The sequence below is a fragment of the Lagopus muta genome, chromosome 1, assembly GCF_023343835.1.
Source record: "Lagopus muta isolate bLagMut1 chromosome 1, bLagMut1 primary, whole genome shotgun sequence".
Lineage (NCBI taxonomy): Eukaryota > Metazoa > Chordata > Aves > Galliformes > Phasianidae > Lagopus > Lagopus muta.
Window position 1 is genome coordinate 144,857,671 of NC_064433.1, and position 27,966 is coordinate 144,885,636.

A 27,966-nucleotide genomic window follows, 5' to 3' on the forward strand; every position below is an offset into this window, starting at 1 on the left:
TTCAAAAATACCTTGGAGGAAAAAGGCTCACCATTCACCAGCTGGCTTTCTAGTGGAATATTGATCATTTCATTGGGGCTGTGACAGGTGGGCATCCAGCAGGAATCTGGTGTTGTTAAAGGCTGACTATTTTGGGGGGAGGCAAGAACAGTTCCCTTTCTACAGTTCTTTCTTTACACATTTTTCGTCTGATCCTGTTTTGTAATGTGGAACGGGTAGGTAGCAGTGAGGTCAGAGAACGCGTTGCCTGGTGACTGCTGTTCTTTAAAGCCACTTCAGGGAAGGTAAGCTTGCAGGATATCTTTATGATGGCTTTTTTAAAATCCATCTATGCACAGATACAGTTAAGTAAAATAAGCTGTACAGATAGTTGTTTGGGTGAGAATGTTTGCCAGAGCCTAAATATAACTTTTATTATTTACCTGAGAGGGAAGAAGGAGTGCCTAGATAGGTCAACTTCTATTTTTCTTCCCTTCCTAAGACTAAAGACTGCATCAAATACTGCCATTTACTTAATATTTGACATAAAATATACAGGGAAACAAGTTTTACTGAATATTAAGGCAATAATATGGCGTAACAGTTATGTTGGATTTTGGAGTTGCTTGTGATGAATATATTAAAAAGCACTAGTGTAGTGGTAATGAGGAGGACAAAAAAGGGAAGGTGAAGGTGGTAACTTCTAGTATGTTGTGACAATGCTAGTAGCTATCATTGGTATGCTTGTAGCTTATGTGGCCGTTTCATTTCTATCTCTTTTTTCTTAATACATGGTGAAATGGTGTCAAACCAGCCAAGACAACAATCTTAGCTTAAGTTTCTTAAAACTTATGCACGTACTCCAAGTTGTAGTTAATCTCGCTGATTCAGTTGTATAAAGTAAGTATGGGATGGTACCAAGCACTCCTATCTGTGCCTGAAGGAAAAGCTCTGGAATAATTTCCATTGAATCTTCACAGTAAAAATCCATTTGTGTGGGTGTGGGTGTGTGCACTGAAAAAACAGAGTAAACTGAAATGTATGGATATGTCTTCTTTCCTCCCCTTAGATGATATCAGTAGAAAGAGTAATGGAATACACGGATCTTGAAAAAGAAGCCCCTTGGGAAACCAACAAGCATCCACCACCTGAATGGCCAAGCCATGGAATGATAGCATTTGAAAATGTTAACTTCACTTACAGTCTAGATGGCCCTTTGGTGTTAAGACATTTGTCTGTTGTTATTAAACCAGAAGAAAAGGTATGTATATTGCTGGTTTTGGTCATTTATAGCAATTAAGCAAGGAGGATAAGTTGAAAAGAAGCTGTGTTACAAAAAGACACTGTAAAATACATGAATGTTAGGAAATCAGATAACTGTAATTTTAAAAAATAAGGTGATCATACTTAATAACATTAGTTGGAGCCTCTTTATTTCCTGTAAATATAGCATCAATGAATCCAGGAATGTTGCGTTTCTGTATATCAAAACAAAAGTTAAGGTTAAAAATATTTGATAACTGATAAAGTGTAGATTTCATCAGAAAGTGGCTGACATTGAGAATATAAACAAAACCCAAAACGTTTGTTAAAATCTAAAGCAAATGGAGCTGCATTAGGGAATTGGGAATTCAGTAAAGGGAACAGAAATGGAATGATGGGTATCAACACAGAAGGTGAGCACAGACTACTGTATATAAGGAATGTACATGTTCTTGCACAGAGCCCAGAATAGAGAAGAAAGAAATACAAATCCATTGCACAACATTAGAGTTGGGGATTTTATTTCAGTTCCTTTTGGCTACCAATCCAATTAACTGTTGTGTTAATTAGATTGGTAGCCAAAAGAAACATGGAAATAAAACTCTTCCTCCTCTGCAGATTTGACTCTTCCTCCCCCAATTTTGACACTATCCCAATTGAAGGAGTGCTGCAAGGAAGGTCTCTCCCACAGACAAAATTAAATTAGAGCCCTACAGTGTTAATTCACACTTTGCTACATTTCAAATGCACACGTACTTTTTTGATTAGGATATCTTCCCTAGGAGGCTGGTTCGACTCTCTACAATCATTACCTTTGACTCATTTGTAACATGCTTTTCCATTCAGTCCCAAACCTGTTTTGTTCCTCAAGTGGACCCTTTTAATAACGTGCGTGTTACAAGAATTCAACACAACTTCGCTGCATGGAATTAAGTATGGATGAGTTAAAAAAAGGTGTTTAAGAAAAAGAACTTTTCTTGCCTATGGGCCATTTCTTCAGCTGTAATATATCACCCCAGTGTAATAGCAGACAAGGCAGTTTACTTTACTAAGGGAAAGAAATAAAATAGTAATAATAATAATAAAAAGGAAGCAAGAGATAATAACGTTGATTACTTCTTGGTAGGGGCAGGAGGAGGAGAGATGAGTGGGTATATTTATTTTTGCTCTGGTTCTGCAGTGGTTTTGTCATCCTGAAGTGAATTTGTTCAGCTTGAAACCATTGCCAAGAATTTCATGTTTGTTTTCTATGGTGCTTTGCACAATACTGCAGTAGACTGCCACTGTGTAAAATAAATCTTTCAAGCATCTGTGTGCCCCTTATACTGTTTTTAATTATGGAGAAGTGTCTCTTCAGAACCAGGTTTCTGATGCACTGGGGGGTTCTACCCATGGAGCTGGCATTGAGAGCTTCTGTGCTTGCTCATACTCCTGACTACTTCAGACTTCTGGTGACTGCAGTGCCTCTCATGGAACTAATGAATTTAAACTTCTGCCATGTGCTTAGATTTTCTTATAACTGACCATGCACCCAGTCTGCCAGGCTCTAGGTGCAGGAAGAATAGATGAGGCAACTTGTAAGAGATCTCTTATGGGATGTGGTGTCTTTACACCTGCCACCTAGCCTGCATCTTTCTGTGTTTGGTATCTCCCTATAGCCAAAGTAGGTGAGGAGGGTCCTTCTCATTTAACTGTCTTTGCTAACCCAGTGCAATCTGCCTGAAACAGACCAGAGGATGCTCGCACAAGGAGTTGTGCCAGCAGCCAGCTGTGCTCTGGTAGTATAGCTAAGTCATAGAATCATAGAGATAATTGGGTTGGAAGGGACCTTAAAGTTCAACTAGTCCCAGCCCCCCTGCCATGGGTAAGGCTGCTAACCCACCAGCTCAGGCTGCCCAGGGCCTCGTCCAGTCTGGTCTTGACCACGTTCAGGGAATGGGGCACCCACAGATTCTCCAGGCAGCGTATGCCAGAGCCTCACAACCTCACAGTGAAAAATTTCCCCCTAATATCTTATCTAAATCTTCCGTTTTTCAGTTGCAAACCGTTCCCCCTTATCCCATTGCTATCTGCCTATGTAAAAAGTCATGTCTCTGAAGCAGATTACCATGTACAACCCTAATTTGTAAACACCACTATCTTTGTCTTAGGAAGATTAGTTGAATTCAACAACTTACGAATGATTATTGACTATGAATCGTTAAGAGTACATTGCCTCAACAGATCCTGAATCTGAGGGTATGGCTACATGAAAAAGTTAGGAGGGTAAGGATCTAGATTTATGGCACGGATGCTGTTCACACAAATACCCTTACAGTGTAGCATGAAAGGGAGGTTGCCTGAGGGGCAGCAAGAGCAGTTTGAGATCAATAGCTGACGTGCTCATTTTTTGTGCAGCTCTGCTTTGAAGTACAAGTAACTTTTGAGTAATGATGAGTCCAGTGTAGCAGGTGTACTCTTGGGTATGCACATGGCTTACATCAAGGCTACAAAATCCTGGTTAGGTGATTCCTATTGGGTGGCCAGGACTTCCGTTTGCAGACCATCTTTGTGTTTGCACTAGTTATAGATGTGGATTTCAAACAAACACAGTGTTTTTTAAAAAATGTCTATAGGGAGAACTGTTTCGAATTCATCTTAATTTTCAGCAGCCTGTAGTCAATTGGACCAAAAATACAAATAGATTCTTCTAAATACTGAGCAGCATAGTCCTTTCATTTGTTGCCAAACTGAAAGCGGGATTTTGACAACATGCAGAGCAGCTGCATTTTTATTTTAAGTATCGATGTTTTTTGTTGTTGTTGTTTTTCTGTTGTTCTTAGTGCAATACTTTGTATCACTGATGCTTACAGGGAAACAATTGAACTTTTGTTTTCATAACTGTTTGTATTCTCCATTCAGTATTTTCAGTAATGTAACTGTTCAGAACTGTTTTTTCCTTTGTTTCATGTTGTTTTGTTTAATATAATATGAATACTGGATATCTTATTATTTAATGTAGTATATTTGGTTAGATTATGCAGTAGCTTTACTAGTAAGCACCACAGTTTATGTATAGTTGCACAGTAATGAATTGTTAGATTAATTTTTCAATCAGAAAATGGGAGTAGGAAATACTGCTTAGATTATGCAGTGTAAGTTGCTCCTCTTGTGTATTTATGCTCAAATGTGGGCACTGTTGCTTTATCCGAGCTGAAGGTCTCTGACTACTAGAAAGTTTTTCCTTGCTTTTCAGTGTAATGTTTCCTGTGCTTAATTTCATTCCAGCAGTCATTACTGCATACATCTGAGTCTCAGGCAGTGGGTAATTGCCCTCTGGTGTCTGTACGTATACTCACGAAGGTTTTCATGTTTTTTCTTCCTTTCTGCACCTGAATCGCTTTGCCAAGCTATATTGTACATGTTTAATCCTCGTAAATCCTTCCTCACAAAATCAGTATCTCCAACTCATATTAATTTTATGTTGCACTTCTCTGAACTCTTTCCAGTATGTTGATTTCTTTCTGGAAATGTAGTGATTAAAACTGAGTGCAGGAAATAACAAATCCTGCCAAATCAGATCTGCATAGTGAGTTACACCCATCACCTTCTATGATACAATTGATTACTGTACATTGTTTTCCTTAAGTATTGTTCACCTGCAGACAACATATTTTTAAGGTTTGCTGTTCAAGTAGTATTTAATTAACCATCACAAATTTTGTTTCTTCTTAATTATTAATGACCTTACTTTTTCCCAAGTCTCATTTTATTATGGTATTTGTAACCTATCATAAAAGTTAGCAATCTCATACTTTGCATTGTCTCTACCTCTTTTTTTTTCTGAAAGCATTGTTTTTTCACACTGCAGTTTCTGATTTCCTTGGGGAACCCAATGAAGCCTGAATCATAATGATTTTATTATTCACTGTTTATCCTGTTTAGATGGGAATTTGTGCTTGCTCATGTTTTCCTGTCGTTTCAATGCTGGTATCACAGAATCACAGAATGGCCAGGGTTGGAAGGGACCTCAAGGATCATGAATCTCCAACCCCCCTGCCACATGCAGGGCCAACAACCTCCCCATTTAATATTAAACCAGGCTGCCCAGGGCCCCATCCAACCTGGCCTTGAACACCTCCAGGGATGGGGCATCCACAACCTCTCTGGGCAGCCTGTTCCAGCACCTCACCACTCTCTCTGTAAAGAATTTCCCCCTGACATCCAACCTAAATCTCCTTTCCCTCAACTTAAAACCATTTCCCCTTGTCCTGCTGTTATCTACCCTTTCAAAGAGTTGATTCCCCTCCTGTTTGTAGGCTCCCTTTAGATACTGAAAGGCTGCAATGAGGTCACCCTGCAGCCTTCTTTTCTCCAGGCTGAACAAGCCCAGCTCCCTCAGCCTGTCTTCATAGAGGAGGTGCTCCAGCCCCCTGATCATCTTTGTGGCCCTCCTCTGGACCCTCTCCAGCAGCTCCCTGTATTTCTTGTACTGGGGGCTCCAGGCCTGGACACAGTACTCCAGATGGGGCCTCACAAGAGCAGAGTAGAGAGGGACAATCACCTCCCTGTCCCTGCTGGCCACCCCTCTCCTGATGGAGCCCAGGATCTCATTTGCCTTCCGAGCCTCAAGGGCACACTACTGGCTCATGCAAAGTTTTTCATCTAACAAGACCCCCAGGTCCTTCTCTGCAGGGCTGCTCTCAAGGACCGCTCCTTCCAGTCTGTATGGAGGCCTGGGATTCCTCCGGCCCAAGTGCAAAACTCTGCACTTTGCCATGTTGAACCTCCTTCTACCGTGTCAACCGCACCACTCAGCTTGGTGTCATCAGCACGCTTGCTGAGGGTGCACTTGGTATCCTCTCTGCTGAAGCTGTCTGAGTACTGTTTATAATCCTACTGATAGTTTTAACTTTACTTTGGCTCTAGAATCTAAATACTTTACAGTACTTTACCTTAACCATACTAACCGGCCTTGGTTTCTAAATTGGGAGTAATAAATTGTTCCTGAAGTGCTCATAAGAGTCCTTTTCTGGATTGAGAAGTAGGTGCATGCCTGAAGTGATTTACTTAATGTCAAGCAGCAAATCAGATTTTGTGTAAAATTGGTTGCCTTGAATCACATTACGCATCAGACTGTTTCATCTCACATACACAATAAAACACAATGCATTGAGGGAAAAAACTTTGTTAGGAAAATATTTCTTTCACCTTTGAATGATATGATCATTAAAAATCACTTTGGATCCAATTGTCACCTGAATCCCAACTGATCTAGCAGGAAGGTTTCTTCCTCTTGAAAAAGTGTTAATTACAAAGTAGTTTTATTTGATGTTTATTCTATTACAAATCCTGTGATGTTGTAAAACTGTTCCTTATCCTTCAAGGCTCCTGGTCTAATTGCACAAGCTCTGTTTGGTCTACAGGTTGGAATTGTGGGAAGAACAGGAGCTGGGAAGAGCTCTTTGATAGCAGCCCTTTTTCGGTTGGCTGAACCTGAAGGAAGGATCTGGATTGATAAGTACTTGACATCAGAGCTAGGCCTCCATGACTTAAGGAAGAAAATTTCAATTATACCTCAGGTAAGAGACTGACTTTGCTATAAACATTTTTCCTGTAATACTTAAATGCTTTGCCAGGATATGTATACAGAATATGGAATCAACTTTGGGAACTGGAGAGTTTTCTTCCTAGTTCTATTCTCAGCCCATTCCTCCAGAATAAGTACAAGTAGATGTTAGCAATACGCTGCCCTCCATGGCTGGCAATGAGCAAAGAAAACTGGGTGGGAATACTCAAAGCTTCAGCAGTTCTCTGATGTCAGTTCCTCCTTCAGCAGAAATTCTCACCTGATGCATTGCCTGAAGCTTTCTTAGTAAGGGACTTCGAGGAGCTACATTCAACTCTGTAGACACCCCTGTAGGCTGAGGCTAGGTCTTGAAAGAGCACATATACCAAATGTAAGTGAGCTACCAGACTTTCCATTATGGAGAGAGGGCTGGAGAGGAGAACAGGGAGAGAAGAAAGAGTGGATCATTATGACCCATAAATAAGAACTAGTGATCTTCGGATGCTGAATATAGGAAAGGCTGCCATGGAAGGAGGAGGGGGGGGGGTGGAAAAAGACATCGTTGGGAATAGATTCGTCTCTGATGTTGGAACAGAAGAAAGGATGTTCTAAGAAATCCAGTAGGCCAGAAGTGTTGTGTTCTATTGTCTGCCTTTTGAATGAAGCAATGGAGAAGAGAAGGTTTATGTGTAACCTCAGAACTTCCTGAAGGCAGTGTCTGTGCAGATTACTCCATTTCATAAGAGGGCTAATTCCTCTCCAGTAGAGAACAAAAGAAGAGGGAAAAGTTCATACATTACACATGCAAAGTCCATCTCTGTGGCAAATAATTATCTTGTGGTTTTTTTTTATAGCAGGTTGATAGAACAGTAGACTGGAAGCCAGAGGAATTCATTTACTGTGTTTAACACTGATTCTCAAATCTTTGTACTTTGTTATGGAAGTTGTATTTAGAGTTCTTTGGCCATATTTTTATCTGAATCTTTGCTAGTCAGCCATTGCGATGGCATTAAGAGTGTTTATATTAGTTTCTTTGAATTGAGAATCTGATAAAAATGGCAGTGAACAGTGGTTCCAGCCTCATTGGAGGACATGCCTTTTTTGTTTTTTTGTTTGTTTTTATTTTCCCAAGAGTACAAGTCAGAGAAAGAAAGTATGTATCTTAATAAAAATAAATACTCCCCCAACAATTGGCTTGTTTCCTAATGCAGGCTGCTTTTTCCTTCTGTATGCTGAAATCTTTCTTTGTGCACAGCAGAGGTAGTTGGTGTAACTATGGAAATAGTCGACTTATGGGATCTAAAGAGAACTTCATGTGGACTTATTTCCTTTCCCTGAAAATATGTAGTCATCAGTTTTTTTAAGGTGCTCTGCAGCTTTCCCAAAGCCCTGCCCTTTTGAAGGTGATTTCCACATTGGGAAGCATTCAGTCCCATTGGTTAAAATTCAGTGTTGGGGCAGGAAAGCTGTTGGTCAGGTATGGTTTCTACACACTGAGTTATGTAGATGCTCAAAGTTCCCTGTATTTAGTTACACATTATTTCCATTATTTATTTTTTGTATACACGTCTTAGTGATGCTGGCTTATGGCCATAAACGATGTTAATCCAGTAGAATATTGTGATTGGGTTTTCACTGTGGGCTCAAAGGGCTTTAAGTGTCTGAAGGGTAGCAAGTGACATCTGTCTTCCACATAAGGGAAGACTTCTTTTCACTGAAAATATGTAGAATGTTGAAATGGTGGTAGTAAGAACAGGAGGAGGGTTTGGAATAAGATTCGTGCTGTAGTAAACTGAATGACAAACACTGTCTTTGTAGTACATAAATAACACTAGTGTCAATAATAGAAATAGTCACGGAACAGGCAGTTATTTTGCAGCAAGTATCTTCATAATTATGTGGGTAGCTTTAAAAGAAAAAGAAAAAAACCCAAAACACCAGGGAGGGAGATGTTCATTTAAATTATAAGGCATGCTAAAGTAAACCGTTCCTAGAGAGTAATGAGGTAAGACTGAAGTTTTCTTATATGTAAGCTTAAATACCTACCTGGAGAAATAAAAATGTGCTTAGGCTTCTAATTGCTTGTTTGGATAGAGCTGTGTGAAGGTTGTGTTTGTAAATCTTTTCTATGCAAATATTGTCTGCCTCCCTGACTGCAAGCATTTTTACAACAATTATTTACAGGTTTGTCTTATTACTTTCCTCTCATAAACCAGACTATTTTGAATAATAATCTGTGTCAGAAATGGTAATTAAAAAAATATCCTTATCTACTGTTGCAGTGTATGTCTGTTGTTAAGACTTTTATAGCAGTTAAGAACACTTTTTAAATTCAGTCCCTTATTTCACTAACCTGTAAAAATAGAGTGAAAAGAAAAACAAAGGTAACAAGACCTTTGAAATGCACCAAATAGCATGTACTTTCAATGCAAAATTTCGTATGATTGGCACGCTGCGTCAAGAAATGCATGTGGTTTTTTTTACACTGTTTGCAGCGTGTTCTGTCTTTGTTACTCCTTTGATGCCACTCAGAATGGTTTAGATGTCAAGATAATAAAAGGGTTAACGTTGAAATTCTGGTCTGATTTGCTGCTGCCATTTGGGACTGGCCATCAATAGAGTTAGGTGGGATGTCACTCAAGAGAGAGTAATCTTGGCATAAGCTGAAGTAATGAAATACAAGTTTAGGCATCCTTTTATAGAGGAAAAAAAGAAAACATTTGAAATAAGATTTGTCCAAATTAAACAAAGCTCTGATTATTTGATGACTAGTCTGCTTTTATGATTAGCACTATTAAAGCTTTTGAGTTGTAGTCTTGATATAGTATTGATATAGTATTAAGAGAAATCTTGTTATATAAATAAATCTTGTTATATATAAATAGTTGTATCAGTGCATGATTCTCGAGTCTGGCAAATCACCTTAGTTAGTACTTGCTGCTCAGGGAACACTGGACCAAAAACCACCTTCCACCTTCTCAAATACCATTTTTTTTTTCAACGTGCATTGATTTGTGTCCATGTAATTAATGATCTGTTACTTATTTGAATGGGAACTGAAGTAGAACAATGGCTGCTTTGACCACTGGTAAACCCACACTGGTGCCTTAATGGGAGACTGTACTGGTTTGACTCAGTGGTTTATTTTGAGTTAGATCTTTGACCAGCTGTAAGTAACCTGAGTAACCTGAGTAAAGTATGATGCTGTAGGCATGTAGATTAGCTTCTTAGTTAACCTATAGTGACTATACGTTACATATATGGGCAGGAAGAATTAAGCATTGCTCTGAAATGGTGGAAGTTGTTTCTTCTAGGATCTTCTGTAAAACTGAAAGGCTTTTATATTATGAAATGAAGAGAGGGGGAACGGAAAAGAACAAAAATAGCATTGGGAGCTCTTTAATTCATCTTTGTTTTATTTAGTGTAAATACGAATTTTAGAAACTACCCAAACATAATTTAGGAGTCTGAGCCCATTGACAACAGCAGTTTTTGGTTTTCACTAAGAATACCAGGGTAGCAGTGATTGCATGTAAGTATATGTATATATATAGCTTGTGGCATCTAAACAGTGTCATGTAAATGCCCATTTGAGGACCAACCTAACTGTGTACGGCAATTTACAAATAAGACCTACTCTGGTAAATGATCTCCACACAGAATGTCTGAATATTTCATTTCTTTCTTCCCTCCTTTTCGTGTGCTAAGTACTCTTCCGTGTTTCATAAAAGATAGCTTGTTGTAGGATATTTCTGTGTTGTGGGTTAATTCTGACTGTTATTAGCTTACTTATTGTGATAATAAAACCTGTGTTTATAATAGAATGCTAATTTCACTCGGTTTTAGGAGCCCGTATTGTTCACTGGGACAATGAGGAAGAACTTAGATCCTTTCAATGAATACACTGACGAAGAACTGTGGAATGCCTTGGAAGAGGTGATTTACTAAATCTAATAATGTACATCTGATGTCTACAAGCCAAATTACACTATTGTGCTTGTGTGCATTAGGTTTTAGATGTTTTCCCAAGGTTTGATAAGGGCATAGCTGTTGATGGAAAAAGGTAGACCGTTGTGTCTGTGTTTGTCAGTGTGTGTTGTTTGTGCATGTGTGTAGACATGAATATTGTTACATAAGTCTTTTATGAAGAAATTATCCCTTGGGATGATGTTTTGGTTACATTTTGATTCATATCTTAGTTTTAATGAACATTAATAGATTCTTAACAATATGCTTTAATGTTTTTAGAATTCTAATAACTGACACTGTGTAATCCAACTTGGCACTTAGTCATTTTGTGCCAGAATATAAAAGGTAAATCTTGCATACTTATTACTGTGTCATCAGACATACAATAGCTGATTTGAAAGGGAGTTACTCATCCTACAATATGTTGACATGTCAACAGGTGCAACTGAAAGAGGTTGTGGAAGATCTACCTAATAAAATGGAGACACAGCTGGCAGAATCTGGGTCTAATTTTAGTGTTGGTCAGAGGCAGCTGGTTTGTCTTGCCAGAGCAGTTCTAAAAAAAAATCGGATCCTTATCATTGATGAAGCAACAGCAAATGTGGACCCAAGGTAAAAACCAAAATGCTGTGTTAAGATGGACTGTTTCTTCTTTTAGTTTGATCACCTGTGCTGTAGAAATGAAATTAAATGCTTTCTATTTCTTGTTGTTTGTATTGCTGTTTTATGTTTTCCACAGTACTGTCATAACTATCTATTCATAATGGGGCGACTGAGCTTTAGATCCAGAGCAGATGATGTATACTGGATGTGTGCCCAAAATATCCCTAATTTCAGTGCGTTATGAAGAGTAGGAAGATTAACATTCAGAGTTAATCAAAGTATTTCTCCCGCAGCCATAGACAAGAACTTACCTGGAAATGCAGATCACTGGTGTTAGAATAGCCATGAAACTAAGCTGAGTTCTGTTGATTCTAGGAAGAAATATCTGCTGGAAAAATAATAAATTAATAAATTAGCTCTCCCCCCCCCTTCCCCTTCGACCTTCCCCAAAAAAGATAAAAAGCATGTCTTGTATAACTCAGGCCAGCAGAACTTTCCTGAATTCATTCCTATTTTAACTACATCGTACTGCTAGAAGGACATCTACCCTCAATAGAAAGAAACTTTCAGTGACAACCCTTGTTAAATTGTTCCAATAGCTAAGTACCCCCACTGTTAATTTTTAAACATTTGAAACACTGGTGGAAATATTTTGGAAACAATACTGCAAATGTACTGCATCAATTAGTCTGAACTGAATATATAGTTCCAACAAACTATGGCTTGAGGGGGAACTCAAAGTCCAAAGAGGACAATAACACAGCAAGTCCCTCAAACAGATGCATTAAGGATTTTGTATGTCATCTGGGCGTGACTCATTTTTATAACATCTTCTTGGGGGAGAAGTGGTGCCACTAGGACAGCTTTGCAGTTCAGCTGACAGTGTATTTCTAAAACCTTTAGAGGAGTGCAATTCCCTTTCCAGAGGTTCTTTATTTTATTTTGTTTTATTTTACTTTGACGTTTGTTTTCTTTTTTGACTATTAGTTTATTTTTGGCTGAGCACTGATAGATTAACTATGATTAATCATAGCTGTGGAAATTTAATACCATCTTACTCATCCTCCCTATTTTGGCATCTAACGTATGTGTTCTCAACTTGCACTATCCATTTAATTAATCTTGATTAATGTGTGCTGCAATATATATTATAATAAGGTAAATGTTTGTTTGTATCAACTCTACGCATAACAATACAAATAATAACTTGGAACTTCTACTTTGAATTCAGTTTGCATTACAGTCATTATTACCTTTTTCTTAATGCGTTGCTAAAACTAGAGCAAAGTATTTTTCAGCTGTGCAGTCTGATAGGATGCTCATCAGGAAATGCTGATGTGTGTTGCTTAACTGAGCAGTTAGGGAGGCATTTTTGGAATGTAAAGAAAACCTCCTTCTCTTGCGATGCACAGCCCCCATGCCTGGCATGGTAAGCACACGTTGTATCAAGCACCTGGAATAGGAAACTGTGGGGAGCTGCTGCTGGCTGTAGAGATTATACTTCATTTTTTATTTTTCTGGCTCATCATCTTTTTGCCTGGACCACTGCTGCAACTGCACTTCCCTCCAATTCAACCTGAAAGCAAATGTGAGAAGACAGGACTTGAGGGTGGGAGAAGGAGAGGAGTGGGTGAGATGGCATGAAGTAGTGGAATATGACATTCCTTGGGGCTGAGGAACTTTCCCCCATGGTTCTTCAGCCTGGCTAAGCCATTCATCCTTGCTGGCCAATGAAGCTGAGCAAAAGAATAAAGGGAAGGAATTTGGAGTTCATCTTTCTTCTTTCTACATCTTAGAGCTCCCATAAGTACCCTGCATCTCACAGATAACTGGGTGTTCTGCATACTGCAGGGGTGGCAGTGCTGTTGTAAGAGAGGGGAGGAGTTTGCTATAAAGAAGGTTCCTCTAAGTCAGACTGCTTGCATGTTGTATGTAATGAATGACAAGCGTTGATTTGATTTTATCTTTTTGGTCCTGAAGCCAGAATTCTTATCCTTAAGAATGGAATAGTTTTATAGCAATTAAGTGATTTGGAATGGTGATTTGAAATCTGGAGCAGAAGAGCTGAAAAATCTTTCTGCTGTCACTTTGGTGATATATTGAAACAAAATCTGTAGTCTTTGAGACTTGGTTTATTTTTAACACCAAGTTCAGTGTACTGAGCTTTCTGTGTACTGAATGTACACAGTATGTGTGTTAACCTGTGTTTTTACTACTTGTAAATGCAGTCCACTGCCCCATTTCCACATCAGTGATTCATTGAGTCTGCTTTAAAACGGTCATTGCACACAGTTCAGTTTGTTAGTCAGCTTAACCTTGTAAAATTTAACTTTTTATTACATCTTATTGCTATCTGTACTTGTTTCCCTTTTGGAGAAGTTATCAGCATGTGTGGCCTTCTCCAGGGCCGCTCAGGAATTGTTTAATGTGAGATATGCTTCCAGGACAATCCCAGGATGACATTAGACTGAAGATAATGACTTATCCAGCATTTCTTTCACCAGCTTGATTGCTTCTCACTCACATTGCATTTTACTTGCTCTTTAGATGTCTTCCTTTTTACCCAGTCAGCTAATTTTGGATATACCGGGTCCTGAGTTGCAATGAAACTTGCTGTTAGACCTTCAACCCACAGTGCCAGTGGGACAATTATAGTACCATTTTTTCATAGAATCGTAGAATGGTTTGGGTTGAAAGATCACCTTTATGATCATCTAGTTCCAACCTCCCTGCCTATAGCAGGGGCACCTCCCTCTAGACCCGGTTGCTCAAAGTGCCATCCAGCCTGGCCTTGAATGCTTCTCAGAGAGGGGGCATTCACGACCTTACTGGACAACCTGTTCCAGTGTCTCACCACCCTCACAGTAAAGAATTTTTTCCTAATATTTAGTCTAAATGGTTTAAGACCATTTCTTCCTGTCCTGTAGCTAAATGTCCTTCCTCAGCTTTCCTGTAGGCCTTTTCAGGTACTGGAAAGCTGCTATATAATCTCCCCAGAGCCTTCTCATCTCTAGGCTGACGAGCCCCAGCTCTCTCAGCCTTTCCTCACAGGGGAGGTGTTCCAGTCCTTTAGTCATCTTCGTGGCCCTTCTCTGGACCCTCTCCAACAGCTCCGTGGCATTCTTGAGTTGTGCTTACTTCAGCCAAATCTGCTCTTGAGCTTCACATTACTCACCTCCTCACTGATGAAGACAAAGTCCAGCATAGCACCTTTTCTCATGAATTCCTGTAACACTTGGAATAGGAAGTTATCATCAACACATTTCAGGAACCTCTCTGATTTCTGGTGCCCCATTGTGTTGACCCTCTAAGAGATATTGGGATGGTTGAAGTCTCCCATTAGGACCATCTTTGGTGAATGTGAAGCTGCTCCTATCTGTTTACGGAGGGCCTCATCCACTCGGTTTTCCTCATTGGGTGGCCTGTAGCAGACTCCCACTGTGATGTTTCCTTCCCCCGCCTTCCCTTTAACCCTAACCCATAAGCTCTCTGTCCTCATCTATCTCCAGGTGGAGCTCCATGGACTTCAACTGGTCTTTGATGTAGAGGGCAACACCCTCTCCCTTTCTCCTCTGCCTGTCCTTCCTAAATAGATTATACCCCTCTGTTCCTACATTCCAGTCATCCCACTATGTCTCAGCGATGCCAGTGATGTCAAAGCCCTGTAGGCACACACATGCCTGCAACTCTTCTTGCTAGTTCCCTGTGCTGCATGCATTAGTGTACAGGTATTTGAGTTGGGCTCCCATTGAGGCTGATTTAGCAATTGGAGTTTCCTTATCCTGCATCTTAGGTGCTGTCTTACTGCCTTCTGATCCAACTTCAGGCCCAGGGCATCCATTGCCATTATCTGCCTCAAAGTGGGATGGTTTGAGGATCCCCTTCCCCAGCCACTCTAGTTTAGAGCCCTCCTGCTTGTTGCCAAAGATGGTCTTCCCCTTCTGGGGAATCTTATTACTTTTCACATACTATTTTCGTATTACTAGATTAAGGTTGAGTTTCTGTCATCCAGCAGCCATGGTTTGCTGTTCAGGTTGCATATTTGGTTTATGATGTGCCACTTAAGAGGATAATGAAATCCCTTGACACTTTCGTGGCCACTTTCTCAGTGTGGGTTGACTCCGCACAGGGGGGTCATTTATGCCTTCAATAAAGGACAGAAATACTCCTTGCTTTGGCACTTTTCTGGAGGCTTGACTGCTCCAATTGACATGTAATATAGTCTCTCATGAGGAAGCTCACGAGAACTTGCCCTTGCAGCCCAGAAAGCCAGCCATATCCTGGGCTGCATCAAAAGAAGCATGCTCAGGAGGACAAGGGAGGTGATCCTGCCCCTCTACTCTGCACTGCTGAGATTTCAGCTTGGGTTCTGTATCTAGATGTGGAGTCCTCAGTACAGAAGAGATGTGGACCTGTTAGAGTGCGTTCAGAGGAGGACCACAAAAATAATCCAGGGTGGAGTACCACTCCTGTGAGGACAGGTTGAGAGAGCTGGCGCTGTTCAGCCTGGAGAAGAAAAGGTTCTGGGGAGACCTCAGAGCAGCCTTTCAGTATCTGAAGGGGGGTTATAAGAAAGAGGGAGACAGATTCTTTATCAGGGTCTTTAATGATTGGACAATGGTTTCAAACAAAAAGAGGGGATATTTAGATTGGGTATAAGGAAAATGTTTTTTACGGTTTTGCCCAGAGAGGTAGTGGAAACTCCCTCCCTGGAGGTGTTCAAGTCAGGCTGAATGGGGCTCTGAGCAACCTGATCTAGCTGTTGATGCCCCTTTTTATTGTAGGGGAGCTGGACTACATGACCCTTAGTGGTTCCTTCCAACTCAAACGATTCTCTAATTCTAAGCTGTAAGCTGCCATGAGGCCTCCCCTCATCCTCTTCCTCTTTTATGTCTGAAGAAACCAAGTGACTTCAGTTGTTTCATGTATGTCTTGTCCTCTAGACCCTTCACTATCTTTGTAGCTCTCCTTTGGACAGTCTCTAATAGCTTTATGTCCTTATATTGAAGCACCCAAAACTGCTCACAGTGCTCAGGGTGAGGCTGCACAGAGCAGAGCAGAACAATCCCTTTCCTCTCCTGGCTGGCAGTGCTGGACCTGATGCACCCCAGGGTACTGTTGGCCTCTTGGCTAGTTTTGGCTTCAGAGGCACTCTGCTGATTCAGATTCAAGTTGGCATTAACCAGAACGCTCGGATGCTGTTCTGCAGGGCTACTCTGCAGCCTCTCAAGAATGAGAATTGTTTTCTTAATGGATATGCAGTAAGAGATGATGCTATAAGAAATGCATGTAATAATGGAATGTATAATAAATGAATGCAGAGGACAGGGGTGTTCAAGGATTTTGCATTCTACTGAGATAAGAGTAGGAATAATCTGAGAGTTGAAAATCATTTTGAGCTCTTTTAAAAGTTGTTTTTGAAATTTCTGAGCGAACTGCAGTTTTCTGTGGTCCTTACTTGCTCTGTAGGAAACCTCACCTTGAGATTGACTATAATGAAAGAAAAAGACTTTCCTTACATTATTTCAGGTAGTACTGAAGCTTTTGTTTCCATTTTGCTGTTCACTGTGGGCTATTTTTAACCATTGCCTCTTCCCTACTTAGTGTTATCGTGTGTGGTACTGGTTTTCTTTGTTGAAATAAATAGATCATTGAAGCATTATTGAGAGGACAGCAGAAAAAAAAATGTGTGCATTAGCAATGCAGTGGTAGCAATGTTACTGCTGTGATCTGATAGAAGTACACGGTCGTGGAGCTTTAAGCAAATTGCTTTTTTAAGGAGGTTGCCATTATGTCTTGTCCTGTCACTTGGCACCCTTGAAATGAGCCTGGTTCCGTCTTCATTGCACTGTTCCTTTAGGTATTTATAGAAATTGATACGATCCCCCCTCTTCTCCATGCTGAACAGTCTTATCTCTCTTGGCCTTTCCTTGTAGGAGAGGTGCTCATTGTTTAATCATCTTTGTGGTCCCTTGTTGGATTCTTTCCATTATGCTTGTATATGCTTATACTGAGGACCCCAAAAATGAACACAGTGCTCCAGGGATGGCTTCACTAATGCTGAATAGAGGAGAAGGATTTTCCTAAGTCTTTCCTTACTCTTCTTTTAGGAAATAGTAGCAGAAGGATCAAACTACCAAGAATCTCAGACCTCTCATTTCCTTAATGAGTGTTCTTATTGCTGCTAAACTGTTAGAAGTAAATGTAGTAGATGGTCAGGGAAGAAGTGTGTCATGCTCCAAACCGCTCCAGTGGTCCAGGTAGCAGTAACAATTTTGGCAAAAACTGAGTTCTTGTCTGAAAGTGCTCTGTCTTGTCCAATTCATGACAGAGCATAAATGTTTCTGTCTCCGTAAGAGGATGGCAGTAAGCATGCATGGGAACTCTTACTTAACTGTTAATAATCCTCCTTCTCTCTCTCATCATCTGTTCTCTCATCAGCAGTGATCTGTCTTTTGTCATGCTGACTGCCTAAACAGTTTGTAACAGAAGTTGTGTTCAGTCCATCAGACCACAAAATCATACTGTGGACCACGGAAACAGTGGTGACACCATTCCTCACATCATCCTACACTTCCAAAGTTATCTGTTTCTCCTTTTTGTTGTTAGTGCTTCCTGCCATGGTGGAAACAGAACAGTTCTTTTTTGCTTGTGAGACAGTACCAAATATTTGTCATGTCCAGATGGATTCAGTGTATTAGTATCTAGAAAATAATGATTTGTCAGAGGAAGGTGTGTTCTGTGTGTATTGTATTCGATTTCCGAGTTACTTAGAACAGTTTGAACAATTAAGGCTTTGCAAACAACCAGTTGAAGTTCACATGGCCCCTGAATATATTTGTTTATCTAGACGTCTTCGATGCTCTATGTGGAGCATTTATTATTGTCTAATCATTGCATAGAAGTACAGTATTCTGTTTTAATAGGAATCCTGGAAATGAGACCTGTGCCTTCATATGCCTGAATTCTAGGCTGCAACATCCCTGGTCTCACTAACACCGATGCATTTTGAGCTGTTTATGTCTTCCTTTGATCTTGGATGATAATTTTAATTTCTGTACCTGTATTCCCACACTGCCTTTTTCTCCACTGTTGCCACTCATCGTCTTTTGAAGGCTGATGCACAATATATGCATATTCACATGACCTGGCTTTGTGCCCAGGAACTAAGGCTTCTGGTGCATTGTGGGCTGTCACGTGCCTGTAGAAGGCATTCATCACCTGATGGCTGCCTAATTCAGGCGCTCTTATTCAGATTCCAACCATGCCTTTCCCCTTTTCGTTGACGTTAAGGAGGGTTATATAGATTTCCAAATTTAAATCTAACTGCAGTGCTTTAAGTTAGGTGATACCAATGCTTCTTCAGTATAGTCTCTTGAATATTATCCAGTTTTATCATTATTACAGGCCTTTTGCATTAATATTTGATTATACAACTAAAGAACATTTTAGTGTCTCTTGTATATTTCAGTATATTTCGTTTTCAGGATTCTCAACTTAACTTGTGACAGTTCTCAACATTCATACTTCAGTGTCTGTGCTCTGGCTTTGTTTTCATTCTTTAAAAGTCATGTGTTTCTACCTGATACCTTTCCTTAAGAGACTAATTCATGTTGTGGATTGTGACTCTTGATAGCTTTTACGTGTTCCAATTCAGGAATTTCATGATTCTATCCTTTTCCTTGGATTTTGTATCAGTCAACACTTGATTTATAAAGCATGTCATTCTGTACTCAAGTCCTTGAGCTACTGCAGTTGTAGCTTTGCTTACCAACCAGCTCTGTAATTTAACCCACTTTTGCAGTGGTAATGAAAAATCTTTGTTAGAGGTTGTCTTCTGTTCATTCATTTACAATGAAGGTTATTTATTTTCACTAAGTTTTATTCACAGCTTGCATAAACTAAACCTTAAATAATAGTGTTTTGTTTTGTTTTTTTTTTTGGTATAGAATAGAAATCTGTAAGAATACCTCACTCTGCTAAAGGGAATGTTCCTTCTTCTATATTCACAGCTTGGAAGGCAAGACTCCTGAAATGAAACTTACTGCTCTACTTTCAAGGAGAAATTCTTTTCTCCTCAACCACTAGCAGATAGGTTTTGGGGTATGTTTCATGGTACGCCTCCAGGAAGAAGCACTATAATGACTTCATAAGCACATTTCCTGCTATACAGTCATGTTTGATGAAGTCGTAAAAGCTGCCTGCCATTAAGTTATCCCTGCTAACATCTTACTTTTGTCTGCACTGCTCTTGCTGTGTTTCAGAACAGATGAGTTCATCCAAAAGACAATCCGTGAAAAGTTTGCTCAGTGCACAGTTCTGACCATTGCACACCGCTTGAACACCATTATTGACAGTGACAGAATTATGGTAAGAATTAACAGCTTAATTTTTTTTTTTTCCTGCAAATTGATAATTTTGTTTACTCTCCTTACTTTTGATTGAGAAATGGTCAGAAGTTTAAGTTGTAATTTAAGACTTATCCTAGATATCCTAGGGGCTGTGACAGGCAACTCATGAAACTGTAGTGGTAATGACCTGAAAAGACTGCTTACGTTTTCTCACTCTGTGGTTTCCAACCTGCCAGGCACAAACCCATTGCAGGTGAGGTGCAGCAGCAAACTTAAGCAAATGATCTCTGTCGGTACTAGTGAAGACACACCCAAGTGCTCTGGACAGAGTCAGCTGGATTCAGTCAAGTTTATTAATTCAGTCTCGGTGGGCTGAGGGAGGCAGTGCAATATTTAGTGGTGTGGAATGTATGAGAAGGAAGTGGTAGAGGTTCTGGAGCAGGAGATGTTGGTAACAAGGCAGCAACTGCCCTGGGGCAAGGGTGTTGGTTGGAGAACTGGAGCTAGACGGGTGAGGAACTGAACGTGGCCAGCTTTACAAAGCAAGATTCAGACAGAAAAGATGGAGTATTACCAATCCAGCAGCCTCTGCCATCTTTGTTCCCGACGGAACGGCGGTATATTCCGCTCATGTGAAGCACTACATGGTGCCTGCCCTGTGATGCCTTGCACACACACAGAATGAAAAATATATACTTGCTGATTATTTTCATAAAGGCAGTGGTCTTCCCTCAGCTCTCAGGAGCTCAGTCTGGTTTGTGTCCTTGAAACTATGTTCTATCTGTGCTTTTGCAATTTCCTTCAGTAGCAGCAGGAGCCTATTGCAAACATTTTCTTCACAGTCAGTTAATGGGGTAACTTACTAGTGGGCAAAGCTTTTGTGAGTGGAATTCAAATTTAAATGTGCGTCAAACAGAAATTACCCATATCCTCTCAGTGGTAACTTTAAAAAATATTTATGAAACTTTTTTATATTAAAATGAAGTTTGTTAATTCTTTCAGTATTGTTTTGTGTGGTTGTTCTTTTTTAACTGGATGCCCAGAGCATTTTAAAATCTGTGATTGAGGTACAATGGTAGCCCGAAGTATGCAAAATGAAACAATTGGACCTTCTGAGGTGAATGATGTTCTAAGGAATAGAGTACAGCAGATTGTGAACTGAGTGATTATAGTTTACTTACGAAGAGAGAAACCAGCAGAACTGCCATAATAAGTCATGTAATTGCAAGCATTTAAGGTATAATAAATAAATATTTTCCTCACTGGTGAATACCTCCCCACAAGTCTAATGGATATGTTGGTGTTCTCTACAAGTAAAGTGAACAAAAGACTTGTGAGGAAACAACTGTGACCTAATTAATAGCTGTATGTGTTTGTTAGCTGTCCAAAGGGATTTCTGTGGGTTTTGGTTCATTAACTACCATTAACATGTTATGCACAGAATGTTCTTTCCATGAAGATGTTTTCTTAGTTTTACCTTTTAATATTGTGCAGTTGAAATAAAAACTAGATGTTTTTATTTACTATTTTGCTAAAAACATTTAATTAAAATTGGAAGTTACTCTTCAGATTGTTCGGTATCATTGCCAACAGTATAACTACTCTATTATATGTTAAGATCCTGTATCTTATTTTTGACCTTCCATTGTTTCAGTTCAGCCACTATCAAGATCTGACCTTCCTAAAGGTCCACTTTTACGTTATCTAGTACAGTGTTTTTAGAATGACTTTAGCCTCTTTAGAGCACAATAAGGAAAAGATTTGCAAGAAGGTCTGCTTTAGGGTCTGCAATCATTAGTGTCTCCAATGTTTTTCATCTTTTTACATTACTTCATTTGATCCTTCGTATTACTCTAATTCTGGGAGGAAGTAAAGGGTGAGAAGTATTAGAAAATGGAGGAAACTGGCACGTTGACTCAGTAACAAGCCTGTTTTCTTGACATCCTTATTCAGAGTTACTGATTCTGCTTCCAAACAAATTGTAAAGTTTATATTGTTCTAGGAGTGATCAGAGTTACGGCAGGTGTGCTTTTGTTATATTTTTTAATTACTTGGTTTACTCAGGCATGTAAATCCTAGTGGGAATATAATGCAATTTTGGAAGAGTAAGAAAAGTCTGTGCGTTAAAAAATATAAGGAACAGGATAATCATAGAAGGCAAACTGTTGAGGAGTACCATTAACAATAAAAACGGCTTTCACAGAAGAGTAATGTTTTACTTAAATATTAAGAAAATTGGGAAAACTCAGCTAAAGAGAGCTTTCTGTGAATTTTAAAATTTGGTGTCTCAAAATTTTAATGTGTTTTAGTGATTTACACATTTAACTTTGTGCAGATTCTTTACAAGTATAAAAATGCACAGCTGAATTGCATTGTTATTCCAGTATCAGGTATTATTAAAACTTCTGTTTTTCTCTCTTGTTTAACTGAGATGTATGGATAAAATAATGCATTCATTTATATGTCATCCCCATCTCTGTTGTCTGTCCTGGTAAGTTTGGTAGAAAATGAATGAAGAAGAACAAAGATGGAACCTCCTAGTTGGAATATTATCAATTATCTTATCAAATATTAAGAGTAAACTTATTTTTCAAATAAATGTTGGGCAAACCCATTCAGCTTTCTTAACTTATCCTGTTGCATCTTGAAAACATCAAAGATAGAGATTCTGTACGTTTATGGGCATCCTGTCACAGTGTTTAATTATCTGCCAATAAATCTGTATTTTTCCTTATATCCACTTAAAACCTCACCTCAGTACGTGGCAAAAGTTCCTTGTTTTCCCACAGTATATTTCACTAAAGACCGTGGCTCTTGTCTTCTGACTAACTTTATTGTAGGTATGAAATTACTCCTGTTGAGTCTCTTAAAGCCATCTGTTCTCCTCAATGAACAAACTGCTCTGTTAGCCTGTCCTCTCACTGGGCTGATGCTCCAGTGCCCTTAGTATCCTACTGAATGTTTCAAACTTCAAACCAGAACTTTAAACTTCAAACTTTACCCTCGCCTTTATTGTTCTGGGTAAAAGACGAAGGGCAAAAGAGCATTGGCAAAACTGTTGCTGGTACTGATCACAAGGGGTTAGCCCATTACAGATTTGGGTCTTTACATCTGTCCATGCTGTTTGTCATCAGGTTCACGCTGAACTGTTCTTTTAGCTTGTCTGCATATAGATGCCCTTGATTGCTATCCTGTCTTAAGCAGTTTTCAGTTTGACACTGTCCACGTGCTTTTGATCTAATTCCATTTAATTGCTAGTTAAACCAGAATTTTCCAAAAACATGACATCCATCATTAGGGTTAATCCAAGCGTTAAGAAGAATAAATAAATAAATAAAACAGAACAAAATAATTCTGAGAAAGTCATGAGAAAAAGTCAAGTTGGATGAGTATGGAAATAAGAACTGAACGTGAACTGTTGCATGTCTGCTCACACCCATTGTAATAACCGGTTCTATTTTAAAAGAGAAGAAAGCCTACTGGAAGAGGAAAAAAAGGAAGAACAAAATACGTTTTTATACAACTGTAGACAAATCTGGCCTCGGGAGTTGTTTTAATTCTCGTTTGTTCTATTCCCAAAACCATACCTCTGGTTTCATAATCCAGGTCACGCCTTAAGAGTATTTCCATTATATCCATCTTACTGATAAATCCACTTTATCAGAACTTCAAACGCATAAAATCGTTGAGGGAAGAGCTGCATTGTGTAATGTGATACTCTCTAACCCAATCACCTCAATGAGTAATCCTCCATTGCACTTGCATAGGACTTTTCATCTGGAAATTGTAACGCTCTTTACAAACATTAATTAATTAAACTTCAAACACCTGGGTGAGATAGGGAAGTATCCATACAATCTTTGGAACCAAAGTTGGAAAGACTTGTTAAGTCAGGCCATCAAATAATCCTACCATAAAATTATAATCCAGTGGTTTTCAAACTTTTTTTTCCCCCCTGTGCTGTTCAAGACTACTGTAGGATATTTTCTCACTCATGTTTCCCTCATTATTTTAAGAACCCAAGTTGTAGCTCCTCCTACCAGATGCCTACTTATACTCATTTTAGCCATTTGATATAAGCAGCCTCCTTTCTCCCTAGCAAAGGGGGGAGGATGGGAGAAATGCTACAGTTTCCTCTCTTCTAGTGGCAAATCCCGTGAAAAGCTCAGTTCAGGCTTGCTCCACTGGCCCCCCATTCCACATAGCATCCCCACCACCACAACAGCTGCTTTCCTATCATTTTCTCACCTTACAGTGTGAGGGCCTTTTACCTAAATCATGTCTGCAGCTCACCAAACCCAGTCAGGAGCAGCCTGGGGCAGCCAACAGGCACCACTCCCAAGACTTCCAGTGGTATCTTGTAAAATCCGCATCACCCATTCCTCCCCCTCTTTTCTGCTTCCTTGTCCAGGTTGAGAAATACTTTTTAGAAACTGTATTTTTAGAGAGGAGAGAAGCTGAAGCATGCAGAAATTGAAGCTCACCTAGGGAAGCAGTGAATCAGTAGCAAATTAAGTATGTGTGTCTGGCAGGAATCTGATGCAGTTCTTTGTTCTGGTTGCTGTGCTGTGGTCTTTCGGTAGGAGAGCCTTAAAGTAGTGAAGACTTGTGCATTTTCCAGTGACAAGGATGTTTCTCCACAGAGACTTTTCATATTAGTAAAATACTTATTTGAAATGAAAGCTCTTTATGCAAGCAGAACTTGATCTAGTAATTAAAAACTGTCATTCAAATAGGAAATTTTTGAGGATGAGAACCATGGGAAGAGATCTGATTTATTTATGGGAAAGCCTGTTGTGGCTATGTACTGAAGTGACTTCATACTCATGGTTAACAGTGCAGTGTACCCGATAACCGGACATGAGGTCTTTTTTTGGTCAGTAGAAAATGACTTCTTACATCTCTCTGGTACACCTCCCTCTTTCAGTTTTTCCCATTTTTCTGACATCGCGTTATATTTACCTTGTTGGAACACCTGGGCCTCATAAATCAGGTGCTGTGTTTCATGTATTGTAGACATCTAACCTCAACAGGGCAAATCAGTCCACCAAAATTTGGTGTAAACACCTTGAAAGGAAAGAGGGAACTCTGCAGGGAGATTCAAGAAGTTTGCATAGTAATAGGAGAGTCATCTACAGCTAGACAGAAAATGCCGTGCAGCAGATAAAGTCTGGGTACTTGTCTCCAGAGTTCTGGTGTCTGACCCAGTATTGCACATTAGTGTCCTTCAGCCATTGAGCGGGAGGTGAGGCAGTTCTGCTAACAGACACCTAAGTAAGCATGATAGTGATGGCAGTGTTGTCCATCGTTAGCATGGAAAGAGAGCATTCTTCCAGAAATTTAAGAAACCTGAGCTCTATGTTTTCCTCTCTCTGCCAAGGTTTGTGCACTGTGCTCCCCGTTCCCAGGAAGATGCCATGTCCACCAGCATACACAGGGCATTCATGTTAAAGCCTCTCTCCTGAAAATACGAGCTAGAGAACACTAGAACTAAAAATCCAGCTGTGCTGGAACCAAAGGGACCAAAGTCTCTTGGGTGAAGAAATGTGAAGAAAAGAAAATGAATGTTAGTCTTACAAGAAGACCAGTGTGGAGCACATTAAACTTAATGGTACTAGCTGAGATGCTTTACACAGGAAATGTGAAAGAGTACTTGGTCTCATGATAGCTGAGTATCGGTATCCCACAAAATATTGCTTGTGTATGTGTATTCTGTACGATGACAGGTAAATTGCAATTCCAGATTTTTGGAATCTGGAAGATAAATTATGAAAATTTAGGAAAGATCTTAACACTTAAAGGGCTGGTTAAATATTTCAGGGAAGCTTTAGGAGTTTTAATGCAGTTCTGCCAGACCTTCTGCCAGGTGTAATTAATGCTGATTTACCTGCTTGGCTGTTCACTGTATTGGAGTCCATGTGGACAGTTGATGGTGGGCAGTGGCCCTGGAAACGTCTAGGTTTCTCCTTTAATTTGGTAATTAAGGACTTGTGGAATTTCTGGAAGAGCTGAGCATTAGCAAGTGATTTTCAGAAATGATCCATTTTGATTTTAATGCAAACAAAGCCAATTTCCACAATTTCCAGATCCTCTGAAAGTGGGTTAACGTTTTGCAGACAGCAAGGGAAAACAGATGTTTTGTGGAATTCAGTAATTCAGCTCAGAAGATATAAACAGTGAATATGTTTATATCTTATATATTTATAAGATATATATAAGATATATATATATCTTATATATTTATATCTTTACTCTATATATGAGTAAATTATACATCTTTGCTATTAAGAGGATATTATCTTGATGTTTAATCCAAGTTTGCATAAAGTGCTGGGCTATGAACCTTATATCAGAGCCACTGCTGTCAACTGAAGTGGTGTGTCTGTGATAGTTGCTAAGCATCACACTTGGCCTAGCTGTCTCTGTAACAAGTCAAAATCCCAATGATCTTGAAGAAGCACTAGGATTGTTGGCTTCAAATTGGCCAAGAGAATCATACCTTCCCAAAATGTTGACAACTTTAAGATTGTTCTTAAAAGCTGCTCCAATTTCAAGACAGCCGCCCAACAAGGTTCTTTTTTTGCCTAAATAAAGCAGCTAATTACTGAAGCAGTGCTTCAGCTTGGGAGCATTCAAATGAAGAGCTGCATTTGAATTACAGCAGGAAATGAAGCTAATGTCTGATGAACCTCAATCTCTCATTCTGTCAGTCATTTGTGTGTGAATGTATTTTCATCTGTATAAGGACAGAGCAGTCAGATATTTCTTTAAAGGTGGTGGTATGGAATGCAGACCACACTAGAAATGCTAACGCATCTTTAGAGAGTGGTTTTCTGGTCTCTCAGAAATACCGTGTTACTGTTTAGGAGCAAATTAGTGCAGGACATGTTGACAGCTGATGATTTGAGCAGAGTGTCTCCGATAAGGTAAAACTGTGTGCATGGCAGCTGAGCCACAAGTTCACTGTCTTCAGAAGCAGATAAACCTAGGAGAGAGGCAGCTGTATTCTTTAACTTTTTGAAAAGTCTAGTGTGTTTGTAACTTATCTGACAATCCTCAAAAGCCTTATTAGAGAGTGGAATTTCTTAAGCTGAAGCATATCTTCCATCACTTCAGGGCCATGTTTGAGCCATTCTGCAATCCAGATTGAGAAATGTGGCTTTCCAGTGCTGGAAACAGTCATTACTGATTGGCCAAGGAAGAGTTTTGTCAGCATTTAGAGCTCCTGGTAAGAAGTGGCTCTATGGGAAAGGTTGAACTTGCACTGATATGTCAGATATTTTGAGGTGAAGAGACTGAACAATACAAAAAACATCTACAGTAACTAGTTAACAAGTTTATTTCCTCCAACAAGATATAGAAGTTAATATCAAATGATTATCAATAAAATAAGACTCATTGCTACATACATTACTACTGCATATTGATATTTTTTCCCCACAACATTCCAACCAGCTTACAGTGGTGTGCAATCAGATGGAGAAAAACAGCAGGAGGGGAGATTTTTAAGCCTCTGCAAGAAGAGCAAAGATAACGCATGTGTTACCAGTGTTGCATGTGTTACCGGCTTACCAGTTATTATTACATGCTGAATTTTCTCTATAAAGAATAATTTCAATTTAAAGAAGTGCAGTTCTTCTGACTCCAGAACAGCATCTGAAATTGCCTTTTCTGTGAAATAGAGGGGAAGTGGGCAGGGGCATGTGTTGAATACCAGAGACCAAGGGCAGGCTTTGCATTGTTAGAGTGAAGTTAAACTGTGCTGAGATGAAACATGTGGAAATTCTGAAAAGAATAATTCATATTGTAAGAAGGTGAATGCCCAAGTGTGCTCTGGTTTGTTTGAAGGAAAAACAGGAAGTACACAACTGGCATGTGGTGCATGAAAGTTTCTTTATTTGACACCAGATTTGTCATAGAATAAGTTATACGTGGTTCCTGAAGGAGCTTGGGGAATGCTTAGATTAAAGCTGAAAATTTAATTAAAAAAAAAAAAAAAAGGCCAAACGAAGCCCCAATACCAAAAAATCAAAAACAGAAACAAGAAGAAAAAAAGAAAAATAAAGAAAAACTTCATTAAAAAAAACCAAAAACTTTAAAATGGTTCCCAAATTAGCTTTGCGGCCTCAGTGTTCTTCCATTTTTGCAAACCTGTTCAGATAGGATAATATTTATAAATGACTCTTCAGAGAAGTATGTACATGTTTCTGATCTGTTTTGGCAAACTGTTGAGATGGAAGAGATGGAACGTAC

The 27,966-nt window shown here is 39.4% G+C and overlaps 1 protein-coding gene across 2 annotated transcripts in view; it reads left to right on the forward strand.

The window, feature by feature from the left end:
• The window catches only part of ABCC4 (ATP binding cassette subfamily C member 4), a 152,887-nt gene that overhangs the window by 110,056 nt on the left and 14,865 nt on the right, over window positions 1-27,966 (forward strand). Inside the window, exons 25-30 of one of the 2 annotated variants that reach the window (XM_048933168.1) lie at window positions 1,049-1,240; window positions 4,510-4,566; window positions 6,648-6,803; window positions 10,637-10,726; window positions 11,199-11,371; window positions 19,627-19,732. In XM_048933168.1, the coding sequence (XP_048789125.1) occupies window positions 1,049-1,240; window positions 4,510-4,566; window positions 6,648-6,803; window positions 10,637-10,726; window positions 11,199-11,371; window positions 19,627-19,732 (774 nt within the window). The remainder of the gene's footprint in view (window positions 1-1,048; window positions 1,241-4,509; window positions 4,567-6,647; window positions 6,804-10,636; window positions 10,727-11,198; window positions 11,372-19,626; window positions 19,733-27,966) is intronic. The other variant, XM_048933169.1, reaches the window with a different exon arrangement.